Consider the following 19,678-nt stretch of genomic DNA (forward strand, 5'->3'; position numbering starts at 1 on the left):
GCATGAACCTCAAATTTCCAGAACTTCTGGTAATTGCTCCCCCTTTCACCATTCCCCATCCCTGTTTCCCAATCTCATTTTATCTCCTAACCTGCCCATCACCACCCTCTGGTGCACCTCCTTCCCTTTTGCCCATGGTCTTCTGTCCTCTCCTATCAGTTTCCCCATTGTCCAGCCTGTTATCTCTTCAATTAATCAACTTTCCAGCTCTTTACTTCATCCTCCCCTCCTCCCAGTTTCACCTATCACCTACCACCTTGTTCTTTTTCTTCCCCACCCCTCCACACCTTCTTACTTGACTTCTCATTTTTTTTTTCCAGTCCTGATGAAGGGTTTTGGCTCGAAACATCAACTGTTTACTCTTTTCCATACAGGCTGGCTGGCCTGCTGAGTTCTTCCAGCATTTTGTGTGTGTTGCTTGGTTTCATAGAACATAGAACATAGAATAGTACAGCACATTACAGGCCCTTCGGCCCACAATGTTGCACTGACCCTCAAACCCGGCCTCCCATATAACCCCCCACCTTAAATTCCTCCATATACCTGTCTATTAGTCTCTTTCCAGCATTTGCAGATTTTCTTGTGTTTAATTTAGTCGGAGTGGTTTCCGCTCTGAGCAGATTACTGCGCTTAAAAGAATAAGGAGTTAATGGGGACAAGACTTTTTAACCTGGCAAAACCTGTTAATCCCACAATATTTAGATTTGGGATTCTGAAATTAAAGCACAAATAACAACAGCATGACATATTAGAGTAATTGTGAGAAACGGTACAGAAATAAGCCCTTCGGCCAAACGAGTGCTTGCTGAACATCAGCCACCCAGTTTACACTAATCCTATGTTAATTCCATTTCTTATTCTCCCCAGATTCTTACCACCCTCCCAGCAGATCCTTCCATTCATCTACACCCCAGGGCCAACTTTCAATAGCCAATTAAAACACCAACTGACTCATCTTTGGGCTGAGAGAGGAAACTGAAACAGCCGGGGAAACCCCAAGCAGTCACAGAGGGAACATGCAAACTCCATACAAACAGCACCCGAGATCAGCATTGAACCCACGTTTCTGTCACTAACACTCTGACTCTACTTGGTGTCCAACTCTGATAGTTCTAGGATCCAAGCTAATTGAACAAGGCCGTGCTAGTAACCAGGACCTTGTGTGAAATGCAGAACTAATCGTTTAAAGGGATTATGGAACTAATAGATTAAACAATATTTTTTTTCCCATTGCTCTGAATAGGACGACAGCAATTCAAATGTATTCTCAAACACAAATGTGGAAGGAAAATATCACCAGAAAGGAAATGATCCAATATAGATTTGAATCGGTTACATTAGATATTAATGCAACACCAACAGATATTGACCTGCTCTGAACGTGCAGTTAAAACAAGGTTGCAAAAGAAGTAATTGACCTATGAAAACGATTATGTAAATTTGCACTGAAAAACAGGTCTCAGGCCTACACAACTACTGGACAATCTTCTCTCATGAAATGAGATGCAGGAGGAGGGAGGAGAAGATGGCGGTGTGACACAGCGCGTGCAGCCTCTCCGGTGAATGATATCTGTTATTTATTAAGTAGAGATCCGTGCACAATCCTGATTTGATGGAGGCAGACGTGAGAGAACGGAGGAACATCCAGAGAAACTTCTGAAATGCCCGCTTCGCTGCCGCTGCTACTGTGCGGTCCGGAATCTCCGGAGGAGAAGGCCCCCGAGACCGCGGCTTTGCTTGTTTCGGCGGCTGGGATGAGGTCAAAGGCGCTCGGCAGAGGATAGCGCTCGGGAGGCTGTATCGGAGGGGCTGGTCGGAGGCTCGAAGTTTTCAGATGGACTCAGAGTCTGCTGTGGTCCTGTGCTTCCAATGCATCAGTTGTCGGTGCCTAGAAGTTTATGGCAGGGAGAGTTTCTCCCTTTTTGCTCTCTGCTATCGGGGACTATCAGAGTTGATCGGGACTTGAGACTTTTATTTTACTGTGCCCATGGTCTGTTCTTTATCAAATTATGGTATTGCTTTGCACTGCTGTAACTATATGTTATAATTGTGTGGTTTTGTCAGTGTTAGTCTTTGGTTTGTCCTGTTTTTTTTGTGATATCACTCTGGAGGAACAAATGTATCATTTCTTAATGCATGCATGCATTTCTAAATGACAATAAACGAGGACTGAGTGTCCTCATAATCTAATCTAATCTAAAATGATTAATGTACCGGGTAATTCAAGAAAAAGAAATAGATGGCTCACTAAATTATCGCAGCAAATACATTGGTAGATAAAATGACATTGGGAAGGTTAAGATGGTATGTTAAAACACGAGTATCCTTGAAGCAAATCAAAGTTGAAATGGAAAGATGATGAGAAATCATGCGGATAGCCAGAGGTTTTTCCCCAGGGTTGAATTGGCTAACACGAGGGGGCATAGTTTTAAGGTGCTTGGAAGCAGGTACTGAGGGGATGTCAGGGTTAAGTTTTTCACACAGAGAGTGGTGGGTGCGTGGATGCACTGCCAGCGACGGTGGTGGTGAAAGCGGATACAATAGGCTCTTTTTAGAGCCTCTGAGGTACATGGAGCTTCGAAAAATAGAGGGCCATGTGCTAGGGAAATTCCAGGCAGTTTCTAGAGTAGGTTACATGGTTGGCACCACATAGTGGGCCGAAGGGCCTGTAATGTGCTGTAGATTTCTATGTTCTATGAAAGTATTACAAAGGTTTTAGACAAGGAAAGTTGAAGGCTAAAGAGAGGCAATAATTTGCAATGATCATCTATGGATACTAACTAACATTGAAAATTCAAACATGCCTATTGAATGATTGATTGATTGATTGATTGAAATATAGGACAGAACAGGCCCTCACGCTGCCTAGTAACTCCCCCGATTTAATCCCAGATTAATCACAGGATATTTTACAACCACCCAATAACCTACCAAAAGCAGGTACAGGGTTCTAAAGCAGGTACAGGGTTCTGAGTTGGATGATCAGCCATGATCATACTGAATGGCAGTGCAGGCTTGAAGGGCCGAATGGCCTACTCCTGCACCTATTTTCTATGTTTCTATGTTTCTAAATGGTACATCTTTGGACTATGGGAGGAAACCAGAGCACCCGGAGGAAACCCATACATTCTATGGGAAGGACGTACACACTCTCTACAGCTAGTGGTGGGATCTATTTATTTATTGAGATACAGCACTCAACAGTCTTTTGAGACACGTCACCCAGAGCCGAACCCAAGTTGTTGGTACCATAAATCACCCATCTCTGCAACACAGCCTTATGACTTTCCCTGTCTTGATGTGTTATTTATGGTGTTTGAAAAGGAAATGCGAGAGCTTGTAATCCAGAGCTGGCTGGGTTGGTAAGTGGCTCATTGTGAAAGAGGAGCAGGTGTAGAGTTTTGGGTATAACGTCACCGTTATGTTGAAAGTTAGGTGATTGATATGGGGTAGTAGTTAGAAAGTTGGAGGGGAAAATATTACCTACATTATATGATGCAAATGGCCAACTGTGATCAGTGAGGAAACTACTCGAGGGAAAGATGAACAGAGAAACATTGAGGCTATGCTTTTTAAGTTGAAAACTTCAACAAGTTTCCAGCAAGAGTTCTAATGGCAACAGCTTTTGCTTGTGGAGTCACACATCCTTTGTATGCACAGAATATATACATCATGCTAACTGGGAGGCAGAGAAAGGATTGGGATAAACATCTTATGATGGTTAGGGGTTTTCAGTCAGTTAAATTGGTGACATTTGCATTGAATTAGCAAGAGTTGTTTCAACAGGACCACTTCAATAAAGGCATAGATCAGAATAACCACAATGATTATTCAAGGAAACATTGTATGTCACCATTCATTTTGTTCATTAATGGCTTGGAGAAGGTAAGATGTTGCCTAGAAACATTAGACACCTCCTTGAGAGGGGTGATGAAGTCTATCCATAAAATGAATCTCAGGATAGTAAACTATAATATATACCGTATGCACTTTGATAATAACTTTTACTTTAAACATTGAACTTGGATCCACAAATAATCTAAAGCAGGCAGCTGCTGAGTGCTCTTCAAGGTGAATTCTTCAAGTTAGGCTTGGTTTAGAAGCTTTAGGAGAACAAGAAAATAAACATTTCATGCCATCGACAAGTGATGGGACATCTTTGAGTCATAGACTCAGTGAGTTGTACAGCAGAGAAATGGGCACTCCCTTCAACTCATCTGCATTCTCTGTGGTGCCTATCTATATCACTCTGACTTGCCCACATTAGTACCTTCCAATACCTCTTAAATGTGAAGGATTCAGCTAGACTGCTCCCCGCTTTGAGTCCACATTGAATTCAGCGAGAGTGATTTTTACATTTGACGAGACACAGTGAAGTTCACAGAGCTGGAAGCTGGTGTTTTCAAGGCAATATACACAAAAAAATATGCTGGAGGAACTCAGCAGGGCAAGTAGCATCAAGGGAAAAGAATAAACAGTTGACATTTTGGGCCAAGACTCTTCTTCAGGGCTTCAGGTGCTAATTCTTTTCTATAGATGTTGCCTGACCTGCTGAGTTCCTCCAGTGTTGTGTGCATGTGCTGCTTTGGATTTCCAGCATCTGCAGACTTCCTTGTGTTTGAGCTGGTGTTTCTAGTTGGACTCACTGACTCCAGCATCATGATTACTCTGAAGTTGCTTCCTTTTCCCAATCCAATGAATAAAGGATAAAATTATTCTCAGCTCCACCTTTGCTTGGTGTTGTTCTCCGAGTAGACTGTCTGCAATCAAGTTACTGCATCCATTCTCTCTCAAATGAATTCCAGAGTAGGTAGTTCTTTGTGCGACGGTGTGACTGAGCGATCAAACACCTGCCTCTATTATGTGAGGATTTTAGATTGACAAGCTGTGTGTAACATTTCAGAAGAAGATTAAACTTTAAACCATGACCAGCCCAATGCAGAGAATTATTATTGAGTGTGACAGTGACAGTGACAGTCCTTTGTCTCACTACAATGTCATTTGGTAATATGTTTCATTCATTACCATGTGTTGGAAATGAAGAATAATGGACATTTCATTCTGACAGGAGAAATTAAAAGTGTACAGTTTAAGAAGGATGAAGAAGTCAAAATTCCATGAAAATCTAATTTTTACACTTAATGCCATGAAATAACTTCCAGCAAATTCGTATCTACTCCACTTCCCAAATCCCCACAACCATCAGCTGCTCCCAAATAAAAAGAAACGTATTTCACCCTATCATAATGAACTATGATTTGTCTAAAACTATTGTAATGGAAGTAGGACTTATTCAGCTTGTAAAGCAGGGGTTCCCAACCTTTTTCTAACGATCCAAAGACAATTCCACTCCAAGAACATTGGGTACTGCAGGGCTACTCCATCAGTGAGCTGCTCGTTGATCAGAGTAACTGGACTGGTATTGGTGGCAGAGCTGGCCAAGGTGTTGCCGGACATTGTCGCTCAGGGTCTTAGACTACATATGTTTTTTGTCCAAGTGAATGTGCTTCTTTGCTGGACATTTTGAATTATGTTACTCACTATTTTTAAATGTATGCTTGCTATTTTGAATGTTTTGCTCCTTGGCGCCACAGGAACACTATCTTGTTCAGCTGGGGATACGAATGGACAATAAACTGGACTGGTCAAAGAACACTGAGGCTGTCTACAAGAAAGGTCAGAGCCGTCTCTATTTCCTGAAGAGACTGAGGTCCTTTAACATCTGCCGGATGATGCTGAGGATGTTCTACGAGTCTGTGGTGGCCAGTGTTATAATGTTTGCTATTGTGTGCTGGGGCAGCAGGTTGAGGGTAGCGGACACCAACAGAATCAACAAACTCATTCGTAAGGCCAGTGATGTTGTGGGGGTGGAACGGGACTCTCTGACGGTGGTGTCTGAAAAGAGGGTGCTGTCCAAGTTGCATGCCATCTTGGACAATGTCTCCCATCCACTCCATAATGTACTGGTTAGGCACAGGAGTACATTCAGCCAGAGACTCATTCCACCGAGATGCAACACTGAGCGTCATAGGAAGTCATTCCTGCCTGTGGCCATCAAACTTTACAACTCCACCCTCAGAGTGTCAGACACTCTGAGCCAATAGGCTGGTCCTGGACTTATTTCCACTTGGCATAATTTACTTAATTTATTTAATTATATTTAATAACATTATTTCATTATTTCTGGTTTTATTTTGCTATATTTCTACTCTATTCTTGGTTGGTGCAACTGTAACGAAACCCAATTTCCCTCGGGATCAATAAAGTATGCCTGTCTGTCTGTCTGTATCTATGCATGGTTTGAATAATAATTACACTTGATTTGATGCCAGGGACCAATACAAATAAGCAAGGGCTCCATGGACACAGGTTGGAAACCCCTTTTTGAACAGTATATCATAGTGCTGCATTTAGTAATGTTTCTCAGTACTGGACTTAATTATGTATTATAATTGCAAACAGCTAATCCCTCAAAATACTGTGATTTATTGCTTCTCTTTCAAAGCCCAGGACTTTTCAGCAGAACAGAGTCAATATTTAAACTTACTAAATTTGCAATGTCCTCATTGTTCAGAGCAACATGCCAGACATACAGCTCCTTTCCATACATGTACCGCTCGTCTCGGATTGTCATTAGCAGCGGTTTCAGAGTGACTGGTGGCAGAGAATCTGCAGATGTCTCAGACCCGGCAAGTATCAACTGGAAAGCAAAGGGAAGAGTTATCGCAGTGACTTAAATTGCAGCACCTAAAATTTAATTGAATTTGACTACCCACCCCATCAGTGCTGAGATCAAATATAATGCTTTTAAACTGCCACAATCTCATCTCATATTTTGCATTTTCAATCTTTCACGTTTAATTTTTGTCTTCAAACTAATCTAAAATTCCCTAAATCTCCTTTTTTAACCATACTGCTTTTTTGCTAATGGCCTCTTTACATAACCCCTTGGAGCCTATCCAATGTGATGACAATGGATCTGAGGCCTTCCAATACATCCCCATCGAGTAAAACGTCTCAACTTTCCTTTTACAGTCATCATATTTTTCTGTTTCATCGGGAAGTATAGAGTCATAGAACACTACAGCACAGAAACATCTAGTCCATGCTGAACTATTACTCTGCTTAGTCCCATCGACCTGCCCCTGGACCATAGCCCTCCATACCCCTCCTATCCATGGGCCTATCCAAATTTCACTTAAATGCCAAAACTGAGCTCACACCCACCACTTGTGCTGGCAGCTCGTTCCACACTCTCACCACCCTCTGAGTGAAGTGCCCACTCATGTTCCCTTTAAACATTTCACCTTTCACCCTTAACCAATGACCTCGCGTTGTAGTCTCACCCAATCTTAGTAGAAAAAGCCTGCTTGCATTTACTCTATCTATACCCTCATAATTTTGTATACCTCTATCAAATCTCCCCTCATTCTTTTATGCTCTAGAGAATAAAGTCCTAACCCTTTCAATCTTTCCCTATAACCCAGGTCCTCACCTTTCCTGTAGGTAGGTGACCAAAGCTGCGTACAGTACTCCAAGCAACACACACAAAATGCTGGTGGAGCACAGCCGGCCAGGCAGCATCTATAGGAAGACGCACTGTCCAGAGACAGAGAAGCAGTTTCAGCGACAGGCTGCTATCGATGCAATGCTCCTCAGACAGGATGAAGAGGTCAATACTCACCAATGCCATTAGGCTTTACAATTCAACCGCCAGGAGTAAGATATGTTAAAGTGCCGGGGTTGATTGTATTTAATGTATTTAAGTAAACTACTTAAGAACTTTTTAAAAGCTATTATTAATGCTTTTATTAAAACTTTATTAAAGTTTTACTACAACAAGTGTATGGGACATTGGAAAAAATGTTGAATTTCCCCATGGGGATGAATAAAGTATCTATCTATCTATCTATCTATCTGTCGACGTTTTGGGCCGAGACCCCTCGTCAGGTCCTGACGAAGGGTCTGGGCCCGAAACATCGACAGTGCTGCCTGGCCTGCTGTGCTCCACCAGCATTTTGTGTGTGTTGCTTGAATTTCCAGCATCTCCAGATTTCCTCGTGTTTACAGTACTCCAAACTAGGCCCCACTAACATCCTATACAACTTCAATATATCATCCCAACTCCGGCACTCAGTGCTTTGATTTATGACAGGAAATGGGTCAAGAGCTTTCTTCACAATCCTATCTACCTGGTCAAAGGTTTATTTTATTATCAAAGTACATATGCATAATTCAATTCTGAGATCTGTCTTCTCCAGATAGCCATAAAATACAGAAAAAAAACAAAGTAGTTGAAAGAAAAGACACTGATGCCCCCGCAAAAAAAGAAAAAAAGAAACAAAAACTGGCAAACCCCAAACCCCTCCCTTGCACAAAAATTAACAGATTGCCCACACCGAGGAAGAACATCAAACTCCAAACCCCAGCCCACCAATCGACAAGTGACTGAACCTTGTTGACTGAAGTCCCATGTGCGATCTTGTCAAAGGCATTGCTAAGGATAATATAGACAACATCCGCTGCCTTGCCTGCATCAACTTCCCTGGTAACTTCCTCAAAAAACTCAGTGAGTTTGGTTATACATAACATACGTTGCACAAAGCCATGTTGACTATCCCTAATCAATCTGTCTATTGAAATACTCATATATTTGGCCCTTTGGAATACATATAACTTACATGGAATTCCCATAACTTACCGTATTGGAGGGGTCGTGACTGTCACGTGACAGCACTGCCCACCACCTGGTCGGAAGGCATGCCACCTGCCAATCAAGGTTTGACTCCTCCTCGCCCATCAATGCACACCTAACTATTGGCACCTTTAAATAGCCTTGTACTTGGCCTCGGGCAATTGGCCTTTGTAATCAGCTTAACTTGGCTGGTACCAAGCCATTGGCCCTCCTGTGAATTACCTGGGCTGGACCCTACAGCCCTCCTGCACTAAAAGGGTGCCACATGTGCTGGACTCGCTCTCTTTACCATCTCCAAGGGACCACCCTGCTTCACTCCAGGCTGAGAACCGTGGAACGGCACTGGAGAAACTGTTCGTGAGCTGTGCATTGAATAGGGTTGGGAACGTTGATTATTGTCCCTAATAGCATAGAGCCATGCCCACACAGAGTTAAGGGGGGCGGATATTGTATTGATGATGGGTGGGGTGGTGGTGTGTGTGTGTGTGTGTGTGTGTGTGTGTGTGTGTGTGTGTGTGTGTGTGTGTGTGTGTGTGTGTGTGTGTGTGTGTGTGTGTGTGTGTGTGTGTGTGTGTGTGTGTGTGTGTGTGTGTGTGTGTGTGTGTGTGTATTTTGTTCCTGTGCAATTTTCCCACGTTCATTAGTAATTGTCCGCGTGTGTTTTATTGCCGATCCAACTACTGTACATTTTGTGCATGTTGCTTCTGTTGCCATTTCCTCACATTTGCCTTCTGTAAGTAAAATCCTTTACTACCAAGTCTGCATGTCCAGAATCCTTGTCCTTGAGACCTATCGAATCTGTTTCCTCACTTACAACACTTACCCACTACTGATGTCAGGATTACCAGCCTATAATTTCCTGGCTTATTTGTAGAGCCTTTCTTAAACAATGGAACAACACTGGCTATCCTCCAATACACTTGCACCTCATCCACAGCTTAGGGCATCATAAGTATCTCTGCCATTTCTGCACCAGCCCCCCACAGGGTCTGAGGTCAGGTCCTGGGGATTTATCCACACTAACTTTCCTCAAGACAGCAAATACTTTCTCCTCCGTAACCATAAACAGTCCATACTCTCACTGCTGCTTTGCCTCACTTCAATAGACTCTGTGTCCATCTCCCAAGTAAAACAATTTCAAAAAATCTGTTTAAGATCTCCCCCATCTCTTTCAGCTCCACATGTAGATGACCACTCTGATCTTCCAGAGGACCAATTTTGTCTCTCGTTATCCTTTTGCTCTTAATATATCTGTAGAAGCTCTTGGGATTCTCCTTCACCTTGTCTACTAGAGTAGCCTCATGGCTTCTTTATCCCTTCTGATTTTCTTCCTAAACATTCTTCTGTATTTCTTATCCCCACCAAGTCCTTCATTTGCTCTTTCCTGCCTGTACCTGCTATGCACCTCCTTCTTATTATCCAAACCTCAATATTTCCTGAAAACTAAGATTCCCTAAATGTGTTACCCTTGCCTTTTATTTTGACAGGAACATACAAACTGTACTCCTAGAATTTCACTTTTGGAGGCTTCCCATTTTCCAATCACACCTTTGCTAGAAAACAACCTGGCCCGGTTCACACTTGGCTGATCCTTTCTGAAACCATAAAAATTGGCCTTTCTCTAATTTAGAATCTCAACCAGAGGACCAGACCTATAATTATCTTGAAACCAATGGCATTATGATCACTAGAAACAAAGCCTTCACATCCTTCTGCACAATTATAAATGTCCACAATGACATTCACAACAAAATCAATCAATAATTAACCATTTTCAGGAGCCGACACTCCCCCCATCCCCCAAAATAAAATTTTCTACTGAGCCCACCCTGAGCGTGTGTGACCAATAAGCACAACCTCTGCTGCCAGACAGGACAATGAGAATTACAAGGCTATGGGGGGGGGGGGGGGGTCAGAGAAATTACTTGTGGCAGAGCTGCTCTGTCACAGTTGCTCACAATGTAAATGGAAAGGTTTTCAATGTTGTCTAGGCATGCCTAGGCATACTTAGGCAGGGCAGAGGCTGCATGGCAGGACAAGTCTTCGAAAGGCTATAAAAGTATCACGCACACATTGTTCTATGCATTGTGTTTACGCATATATCGGCTTGCGATCACTGTAATGTGCATGATCCAGGTGCATAGCATCTTGTGTGTGCTCAAGTAATTGTATTTTCAGCAGTATTTATGATTGCAAAATGTCTCCCCAGTGTTGCAACAGCCAAAATACTTCTGTGATATTTGTGGCGAGTACATGCTTAAATCTCAAAGGTGGAGCATGATTCCTTTTATTAAGAAAGCCTACGAGCTCTACTTTGGGTGTAAAATTGGTAACCAAGCCAAAGCCTGGGCTCCTCACATTTGTTGTGCGACATGCACTGGCGATCTTAGAACCTGGCTCAGAGGTACGCCGAAGTCAATGCCAACCACTGTGCTGATGATATTGCAAGAGTGGGAGGATCATACGCTACTTCGGTCTGACCAGTGTGTCTGGTTTCGCTGCTAAAAGCAAGAAATCCATTCAGTACCCCTGCCTCCCTTTGGCCACCAGACCTGTGCTGCACACAGGTAGTCTGCCAGTACTGGCCACCAGAGACATGGAGTCTAGAGGAGCAGAAGAAGATGCCATGATGTATGAGCCAGCAATGGAAAATGACACTGGGTGAGCGTCATCTGATAACTCAATCTGAGTTAAATGACCTGGTCAGAGACTTGGGTTTGTCAAAGGCAAAAGTAGAATTACTGCGCTCAAGATCGCAAGGACGGAATCTGCTGTCACCAGTTTCCCAGAATAACTGATGCCATGATTAAGGAAGGCATTTTTGTTGGTACACAAATCAAACGTGCCATCAATGACAGGCAATTTCAGGAAGTTTTAATGGGACTGGAGAAAATCACATGGAAGGCATTCAAGGATGTTGTTGCAAATTTTCCTAGCAACTACAGAGCACCGAACTACATGCAGTTGGTTGACAACATGCTTCAAGCGTACAATACCGTGAAGTGCAACATCACTAAAGATTCACATTCTGCATTCCTTCCCATTTAGACTTCTTCCCTGCAAATCTTGGCACTGTCAGTGATGAGCATGTGAAAGGGTTCACCAGGACATTGCAGTCATGGAGAAATAGTATCAGGGCAACCGGAATCCATCACTGCTGGCTGATTATTGTCGGCCTCAGACACTGAGTACTAATGAAGACCATCAATAAAGCATTTTAACTTTGATGAACTATTGCAAAGCATCAGCAGTGTTACGCAATTAAATGCAGTATGTTCAATAAAAGTTAATTTCTTGTTTCTCCAAATTCCTATACGATACATGTAGTCTGGAATTATATTTGTGTTCAGCTATAAGTAGTCTATCATGAACAATAAAAAATTCTGAAGAAACAACACTTCTGAAAAAAATTTGCTGTCTGATATTATTGCACGCTCTCTAGTTGGGACCTCGATGTACTGATTAAGAAAACTTCCCTGCAAGCAATCAGGGGTACAGCTTGGTGGTATAACATGTACATACAGTAAATAGGCAGGATCAAGGTGCTTGGCAGCTTTCATCCTCTCCAGATCTAATTTCTATATTTCTTTCACTATCACTAGGATGTTTGATCACTCTGTCACTACAAATGCTACTGAGATGGATGGCTTTATCTGCTTAAAGATAAAGATTTAGATTTGTTTGTCATATGTACATCAAAGCATACAATGAAGTCTATCGTTTGTGTCAGATCAAATCAGTGAGGACTGTGCTGGACAGCCCACAGGTGTCCACAACACTGGTGCCAATATGGTATGCCCAGGACTCACCAACTCTAATCCGTACATCTTTGGAATGCGGGAGTAAACCAGAGCACCCGAAGGAAACTCACATAGTCACGGGGAGAATATACAAACTCCTTACAGCCAGCTTTGGGAATCAAAACTTGATCCTACAGCCAGTGCTGTAAAGTGCTTGCACTAACCACTATACTGCCATGCCACAGGGGAGACTAGGTAAAGAGTAGGGGTCATTATAGTCCTCAGAGGTAAACTGTACATGCAGCTGAAGGGATATTTGTTTTTATTAGCTGGGGGACATAAAATTACCATATGTGAACAGGAAGTTTTGGCACAATTATAAGAAACATTAGATATGACACCAGATTATTGTGTGCAATAGGGAGTATGTGATTGCAGTGGATAAGGTGCAGAAGAGATTAACCTGGATGTTGGCTGTATGGAAGATAGCTTTCCTTGGAGAAGAGAATCAGAATCAGGTTTAATATCACTGGCACATGCCGTGAATATATATAAATTAAATTAGTAGTGTAAAGAGAGCAAAAAGAATAGTGAGATTGTATACATAAGTTCACTGTCCATTCAGAAATCTGATGGTGGAAGGGAAGAAACTGTTCCTAAGACACTGAACGTGTCTTCAGGCTCTTGTACCTCCTTCTCGATTGTAGCAATGAGAAGATTGTAGCTTGCCCTGGTGATGGGGGTCCTTAATAATGGACCCGTCCTTTTCTGAGGCATCACCTTTTGAAAGTGTCCTTGATGCTGGGTAGGCAAGTGTCCATGAGGGAGCTGGCTGAGTTTACAAATTCCTGCAGCCTTTTCCGATCTCGTGCAGTGACCCCTCTGTACCAGATGGTGATGCAACCAGGTAGAATGCTCTCCCGGTAACCTGCAGAAATTTGCTAGAGTGTTTGGTGACAGACTAGGTCTCCTCAAACTCCTAAAGAAATATAGCTGCTGTCATGCCTTCTTTGTAATTGCATCAATATATTGGCCCTAGGATAGATCTTGAGATACATTCACACTCAGGAGCTTGAAACTGCTTGTCCTTTCCACTGTTGATCCCTCAATGAGGGCTGGTGTGTGATCCCAGAACTTGCCCTTCCTGAAGACCACAATCAATTCCTTGGTCTTACTGACATTGATTGCAAGGTTATTGTTGCGATACCACTCGACCAGCTGATCTATCACTCTTCTGTACGCGTCACTGTCAACATCTGAAATTATGCCGTTGGCATCGACAAATTTATAGATGATGTTTGAGCTGTACCTAGCCACGCTATCATGAGGGTAGAGAGAGTAGAGCAGTGGGCTCAGCACAAATCCCTGAGGAGCGTCAGTGTTGATTGTCAGTGAGGAGGAGATGTTATTTCTGATCCACACTGACCGTGGGCTCTCAATGAGGAAGTCGAGGATCCAGTTGCAGAGGGAGGTACAGAGGCCCAGGTTTTGAAGCTTGTCGATTAGTACTGAGGGTATGATTGTGTTGAACACTGTTCCTTTGTAAATAACAGCAGCCTGACATAGGTATTGCTATTGTCCAGGTGATCCAAGCCACTGACATTGCATCTGCTGTAGGCAAATTGCAGCGGGTCCAGATCCTTGCTTAGGCAGGAGTTGATTCTAGCCAACCTCTCACAGCACTTCATCAGAGCAGATGTGAATGCAACTGTGGGATAGTCATTGAGGCAGTTCACCCTGCTTTTCAAATCAAATCAAATCAAGTTTAATTGTCATTCAAACCATACACAGATACAGCCGAATGAGACAGCGTCCCCTGGGGCCAAGGTGCAAGAACATACACGTGCATTCAAAGTAACAAGAAAGGGGAGAATAAAGGATGTAGTCACGTAAGAGAACAATTTTTTAGACTAAGTTCCCGAGTGACAAGTCCCGCAAATTGATGGTTCCCAGCAGTTCAGCCTGTAACTCCACTGATACACCACTGGAGGCCAGCACTGACATAAGGCCACCCCCAACTGAGCCTGGATGCCACACAACAACGCAAGCCCGAGGACTGAGGCCTAGTCCTATCTACAACTTGAGGCAACACTGCTTTCCCATCATCAAACAAGGGAAGCAGGCCTGTGGCAGCCAATGTCCAACAGGGTCTTCAATTGCAAAAGGAAAGTCCAGTTTTGCTGCACGCCCCCTTCATGCCAATTTGAAGGCACCAACTCCAATGCCTCTGAGTAGCAGGCAGCAGTACCGTCTCCACTCAGGCTGGCACTTCCGAACCCAGACTGTCTTCTCCTGCAACTCAATGGCCCAGTTCGAATCCCTAAGCCCAACGGCCTGACTTCAATTCCCCAGCCCGACAACCTGAGTCCAATCCCCAGCCCAACGGCCCAGCTTGAAGCCCCAGGCCCAATGCCCTGATTCAACATCCCCAGCCTGACAGAGCGATTCAACGTCCTCGACCGGACGGCCCTATTCGACGTCCTTGTCCGGACATCCGGATTCGACATCCCCGACCGGACATCCGGATTCGACGTCCTTGTCCGGACGGCCCGATTCGACGCCCCTGACCCCACGGTCTGATTTGACGTCCTCGACCAGACGGTCTGATTCGACCTCTCCAGCTTGACAGGCCGACTTGCCTTCTCCAAACCGCAGGCCATCTCTTACGACACCCCAGCCGACTACTCCGAACAATGAGCAATTCACTGATGCGGTGGACCTGCTGTACAGGTAGTCATTGGAGTAAAGAATATTCTTACTATACATAAAAGCACATTTAACAAGAAAAAAGCACCTTCGGTTGGCCCCCGAGAGGCTGCTGCATCTATACGCATCACCATCTTACCACTAGAGACACTGGTATGATTGGGCACTGGTAAGATTGTGGCCATTTTGAAGTGGGTGGGAACCTCCGACTGCAGCAGCGAGAGATTGTCGATGTCCTTGAACACTCCTACCAGTTGGCTGGCATAGATTTTCAGAGCCTACCAGGTAGATCATCAGGGCCTGATGCCTTGCAAGGGTTCACCCTCTTAACAGATGTTCTGATGTCAGACTCTGAGACCGAGATCAGTCCTGCAGGGATATGGATAAGATTTATTCTCCCTTTCAAAATGTGCATAAGAGGTGTTGAGCTCATCTGGGAGTGAAGATCAGAGCTGTTCATGATGTTAGGTTTTGCTTTGTAGGAAGTAATGGCCTGCAAACCCTGCCAGAGCTGTCATGCTTCCAATTCTGTGTCCAATTTCAATCAGAATTATTTTCTCACTTTTAAAATAGCCCTCTGTAAATCATACCTGGACTTCTTGTATAATTCTGGATCACCAGTCTTGAATGCCACATATCTAGCTGTCAGCAGATTACAAATCTCCTGGGTCATCCACAGCTTTTGGTTTGAAGATGTCTGGTATGTCCTCAAAGACACACACTCATCCACACGTCTCGATGAAGTCGATGACAACTGTGGTATATTCATTCAAATTTGAAGATGAATCACTGAATATTGTCCAGTTCACTAACTCAAAGCAGTCCTGTAAGTGCCAACCCACCTCCATTGACTATATATTCTTGTTCCTCACCACTGGTGCTGCAGTCTTTAGTCTCTGCCAGTACATCAGCAGTACAGCCAGGTAATCGGACTTTCTAAAGTGCGGGGGTGGGATGGCGTGGTGAGCGTTCTTGATGTGGTATAACAGTGGTCAGGTGTGTTGGCTCCTCTGGTTCCACAGGTGATATGCTGGTGTTAGTTGATCAGAGGCTTCTTCAGGCTGGCCTGGTTGAAATCCCCCACGATGATAGGGAAAGTATCAGGATGTGCTGTTTTGTGACAGCTGATCATGGTACTCAGCTCCTCTGGTTTGCCAGGAGTGGAATGTACACCTCTACCAGGATGACGGCAGAAAGCTACCTCGGCACAGAAAATGGACAACACTTGACTGCGGTATGTTCCAGGACTGAGATAGAACTGCCAGATCCGTGCACTGTGATGAGTTAATCGTGAAGCATTTCCCTTTAAAAGACTCAGCTGTCCTGTCATTGGGGTGGACAGCGAAGCCTTCAGGCTGCAGCAATGCATCAAAAATAGTGAGTACGAGCCATGTTTCTGTGAAGCAAAGTACACAGCAGATCCTGATGTCCCTCCAGTACTGCAACCTTGTTCTGAGGTTTTCAATTTTATATTCTAGAGAACATACATTTGCCAGTAGGATAGTAGGGAGTGAGAACCTAAAGGTTTTGCAGTTCATTCGTACATACAGATCAGTATACTTCCTCTGTTTCATTTTTCTTAAAGGGGAACTACACTAGTGACCCAAGTCTGCAGTCCAGGGTCTACCAATTTTGAGGAGTTTTAAATTTCTTAAAACAATGTTGCTTACTGAAGCACCCATGGCTGTGCCTGTTGATTTCAGCTATGGTAGTCCTAAAATGAGAATATCTGATGATTCCAATTGGAGCTGCATGCAAAGAGTCGCCGCTTATCGGTGCCATCTTGAGAGAGAGCTGGGGGTGGGATGTGTCATGGTTCAAGTTTTCAGAGTTATCAGGGACAGAGAGATAGAACAGGTAGTGAGGAACATTTTCCCTTGCAGAGGTACTGATGACTAGAGGGCATCGGATTAAGGCAGGGGGTAAGGAATTTAGCCAGGGCATGGAGCAAACTGCCTGAATATCTTCCAGCATTGCCCTTGAAATATTTTTAAAAACTGCATTTATAAAACATCTTTCATGTCCTGTTCAGTACATTCCAAAGTCTGTTACAGTGAAAAAAAATGCAAGTGAAATGTTATAATGCAGTGAATTTGTTAAAAAATAGCTCCCACATAACAATGTGACAATGACCAGATAACCCATTTCAGAAATGCTGATTGACACCCAGAATCACTTACCCATAAGTCTGTGTTGTAGATCTAGGTGACAGAGCAGATGGGCTTTGGATTGATGTTTCCTTTGGAAGGAGATATCTGTAGTACTCTGTCATTGAATGTCAACCTAAAGCTTTGTGTTTACAATCTTCAAGCCCTTTTGGGTGCAGTCCATCATTGATTCTATTATGGCTGTTGGATTTATTGAGTATGCACGCAAGAAAATGAAACTCAGGTTTGTACAGAAGGAACTTGGGGTCCGAGTCCATAGGACACTCAAATCTGCTACGCAGGTTGACTCTGTGGTTAAGAAGGCATACGGTGCATTGGCCTTCATCAATCGTGGGATTGAGTTCAGGAGCTGAGAGGTAACGTTGCAGCTATATAGGACCCTATATAGTCAGACCCCACTGGAGTACTGTGCTCAGTTCTGGTCACCTTAATACAGGAAGGATATGGAAACCATAGAAAGGGTGCAGAGGAGATTTACAAGGATGTTGTCTGGATTGGGGAGCATGCCTTATGAGAATAGGTTGCATGAACTCAGCCTTTTCTCCTTGGAGTGACGGAGGATGAGCGGTGACCTGATAGAGGTGTATAAGATGATGAGAGGCATTGATCGTGTGGATAGTCAGAGGCTTTTTCCCAGGGCTGAAATGGCTAACATGAGAGGGCACAGTTTTAAGGTGCTTGGAAGTAGATACAGAGGAGATGTCAGGGGTAAGTTTTTTACGCAGGGAGTGGTGAGTGCGTGGAATGGGCTGCTGGCGTTGGTGGTGGAGGCGGATACGGTAGGGTCTTTTAAGAGATTCCTGGATGGATACATGGCGCTTAGAAAAATAGAGGGCTATGGGTAGCCCTAGGTAATTTCCAAAGTAAGTACATGTTCAGCACAGCATTGTGGGCTGAAGAGCCTGTATTATGCTGTAGGTTTTCTGTTTCTTCTATATTTCTACTGTGCAGAGGACTTAGTCACACATATATATAGCTATGGTGCCTAAGATATTTGCATAGTATTGCATTTGTCAGCATGGAGTGGAAAGCAAGTTTGTAAGTCTGGTGGCAGCAAAGGAGTGTCGGGGCCGGGGTGGGGTGGGGTGGGGGGAATGGTGTCATGTATACACATCTAGAGCTGAGACAATAGGTAAAGTAGTTTGATTCCAAACTATTGGTTTATTGATCATTACAGCATGTCTCTCTTTGTTTCCTGCTAACTTCCCATTTACCCAACCATAAATTCCCTCTCCCTGCCCCCTTCCCACTCTCAGTCCACAATAGAGACCCATATCAGAATCAGGCTTCTCATCGCTCATACATGCCATGAAACTTGTTTTGTTTTTTGTGGCAGCAGTACCGTGCAATACATAAAATTGCTACAGTACTGTGCAAACATCTTAGGTACTTTAGCTATATATATGTGTGCCCAAGACTTTTGCTCAGTACTGTAGCTGCTGACATATATGCACTTGGATAATAAATGTATTTTGAACTTTGAAATATTCAGTGATCAGAATCAAAATTAAAGTCAGAATCAGAATCAGGCTTATTATCATTGCCATATGCCATGAAATCTGTTGTTTTGTGGCATCAGTACAGTGCAAAATATAAAATGACTGAAAATAATAAGCCAACAGTGAAAAAGAGGAATAGTGAGGTAATGATCATGGATCATTCAGAAATCGGATGGTGGAGAGGAAGAAGCTGTCCCTAAAATGAAATAAGCTGAAGAAATCTCAAAGCTTTTATTTTGTTAAATATCCATCGATTCACCTTCTGCATAGTTAACTTACACATGGCCAGCCACATTTGTTTATGCAGATCTCAAACAAAACAAGTTTCCTAATGCCTTGTCAAGTTCACTCATTTCCAAAATCATTGAAGGACTTTCCTGCGGTGTTCTACTTAAGCTCTCAGTGTTAATAGTTTGTCCTTGCAGTCTGGTTGTGGTGTTATGGACATTTTTTTCTACTTGGACATTCAAAACACTGGGAAATGATTGAGCGAAACAGGCTTTGGGACAAAGGCAAAGATCTATAGGGAGTATTAAAACAAGAAAACACAAACAGGATTTTCAGCAGTAAAACCTGATATTTGTGGTTGTTGTCATTATCCCAGCTCCAAAATCAGTGCAACTCTTCCACTTTTAGTTTGATGTCCTGCTGCAGTCCTTTCATGTGAAGTTTTCATTTCCTAAATATCTTCTCTTAACATGCCTGGGCATCTGTTCTTCCATATATTTTTCAATTTACTTGAGACTTAAAAACAAACAAATGTTCAGTACATCCCATCCAAGCTGTGATGCAGCCAGTCAGTATACTCTCCACTGAAGCTTGGCAAGCATTTAGATGACATGACAAATATAATGCCTTGTGAATGCAGAC

The 19,678-nt window shown here is 43.4% G+C and overlaps 1 protein-coding gene across 1 annotated transcript in view; it reads right to left on the reverse strand.

Annotated features, from left to right (window-relative positions):
• The window catches only part of LOC140724424 (uncharacterized), a 145,168-nt gene that overhangs the window by 72,703 nt on the left and 52,787 nt on the right, over positions 1-19,678 (reverse strand). The window contains exon 3 of the mRNA XM_073038875.1: positions 6,548-6,700. Within this exon, the coding sequence (XP_072894976.1) occupies positions 6,548-6,700 (153 nt within the window). The remainder of the gene's footprint in view (positions 1-6,547; positions 6,701-19,678) is intronic.

This window comes from Hemitrygon akajei, chromosome 3 (assembly GCF_048418815.1).
Source record: "Hemitrygon akajei chromosome 3, sHemAka1.3, whole genome shotgun sequence".
NCBI classification, from domain to species: domain Eukaryota; kingdom Metazoa; phylum Chordata; class Chondrichthyes; order Myliobatiformes; family Dasyatidae; genus Hemitrygon; species Hemitrygon akajei.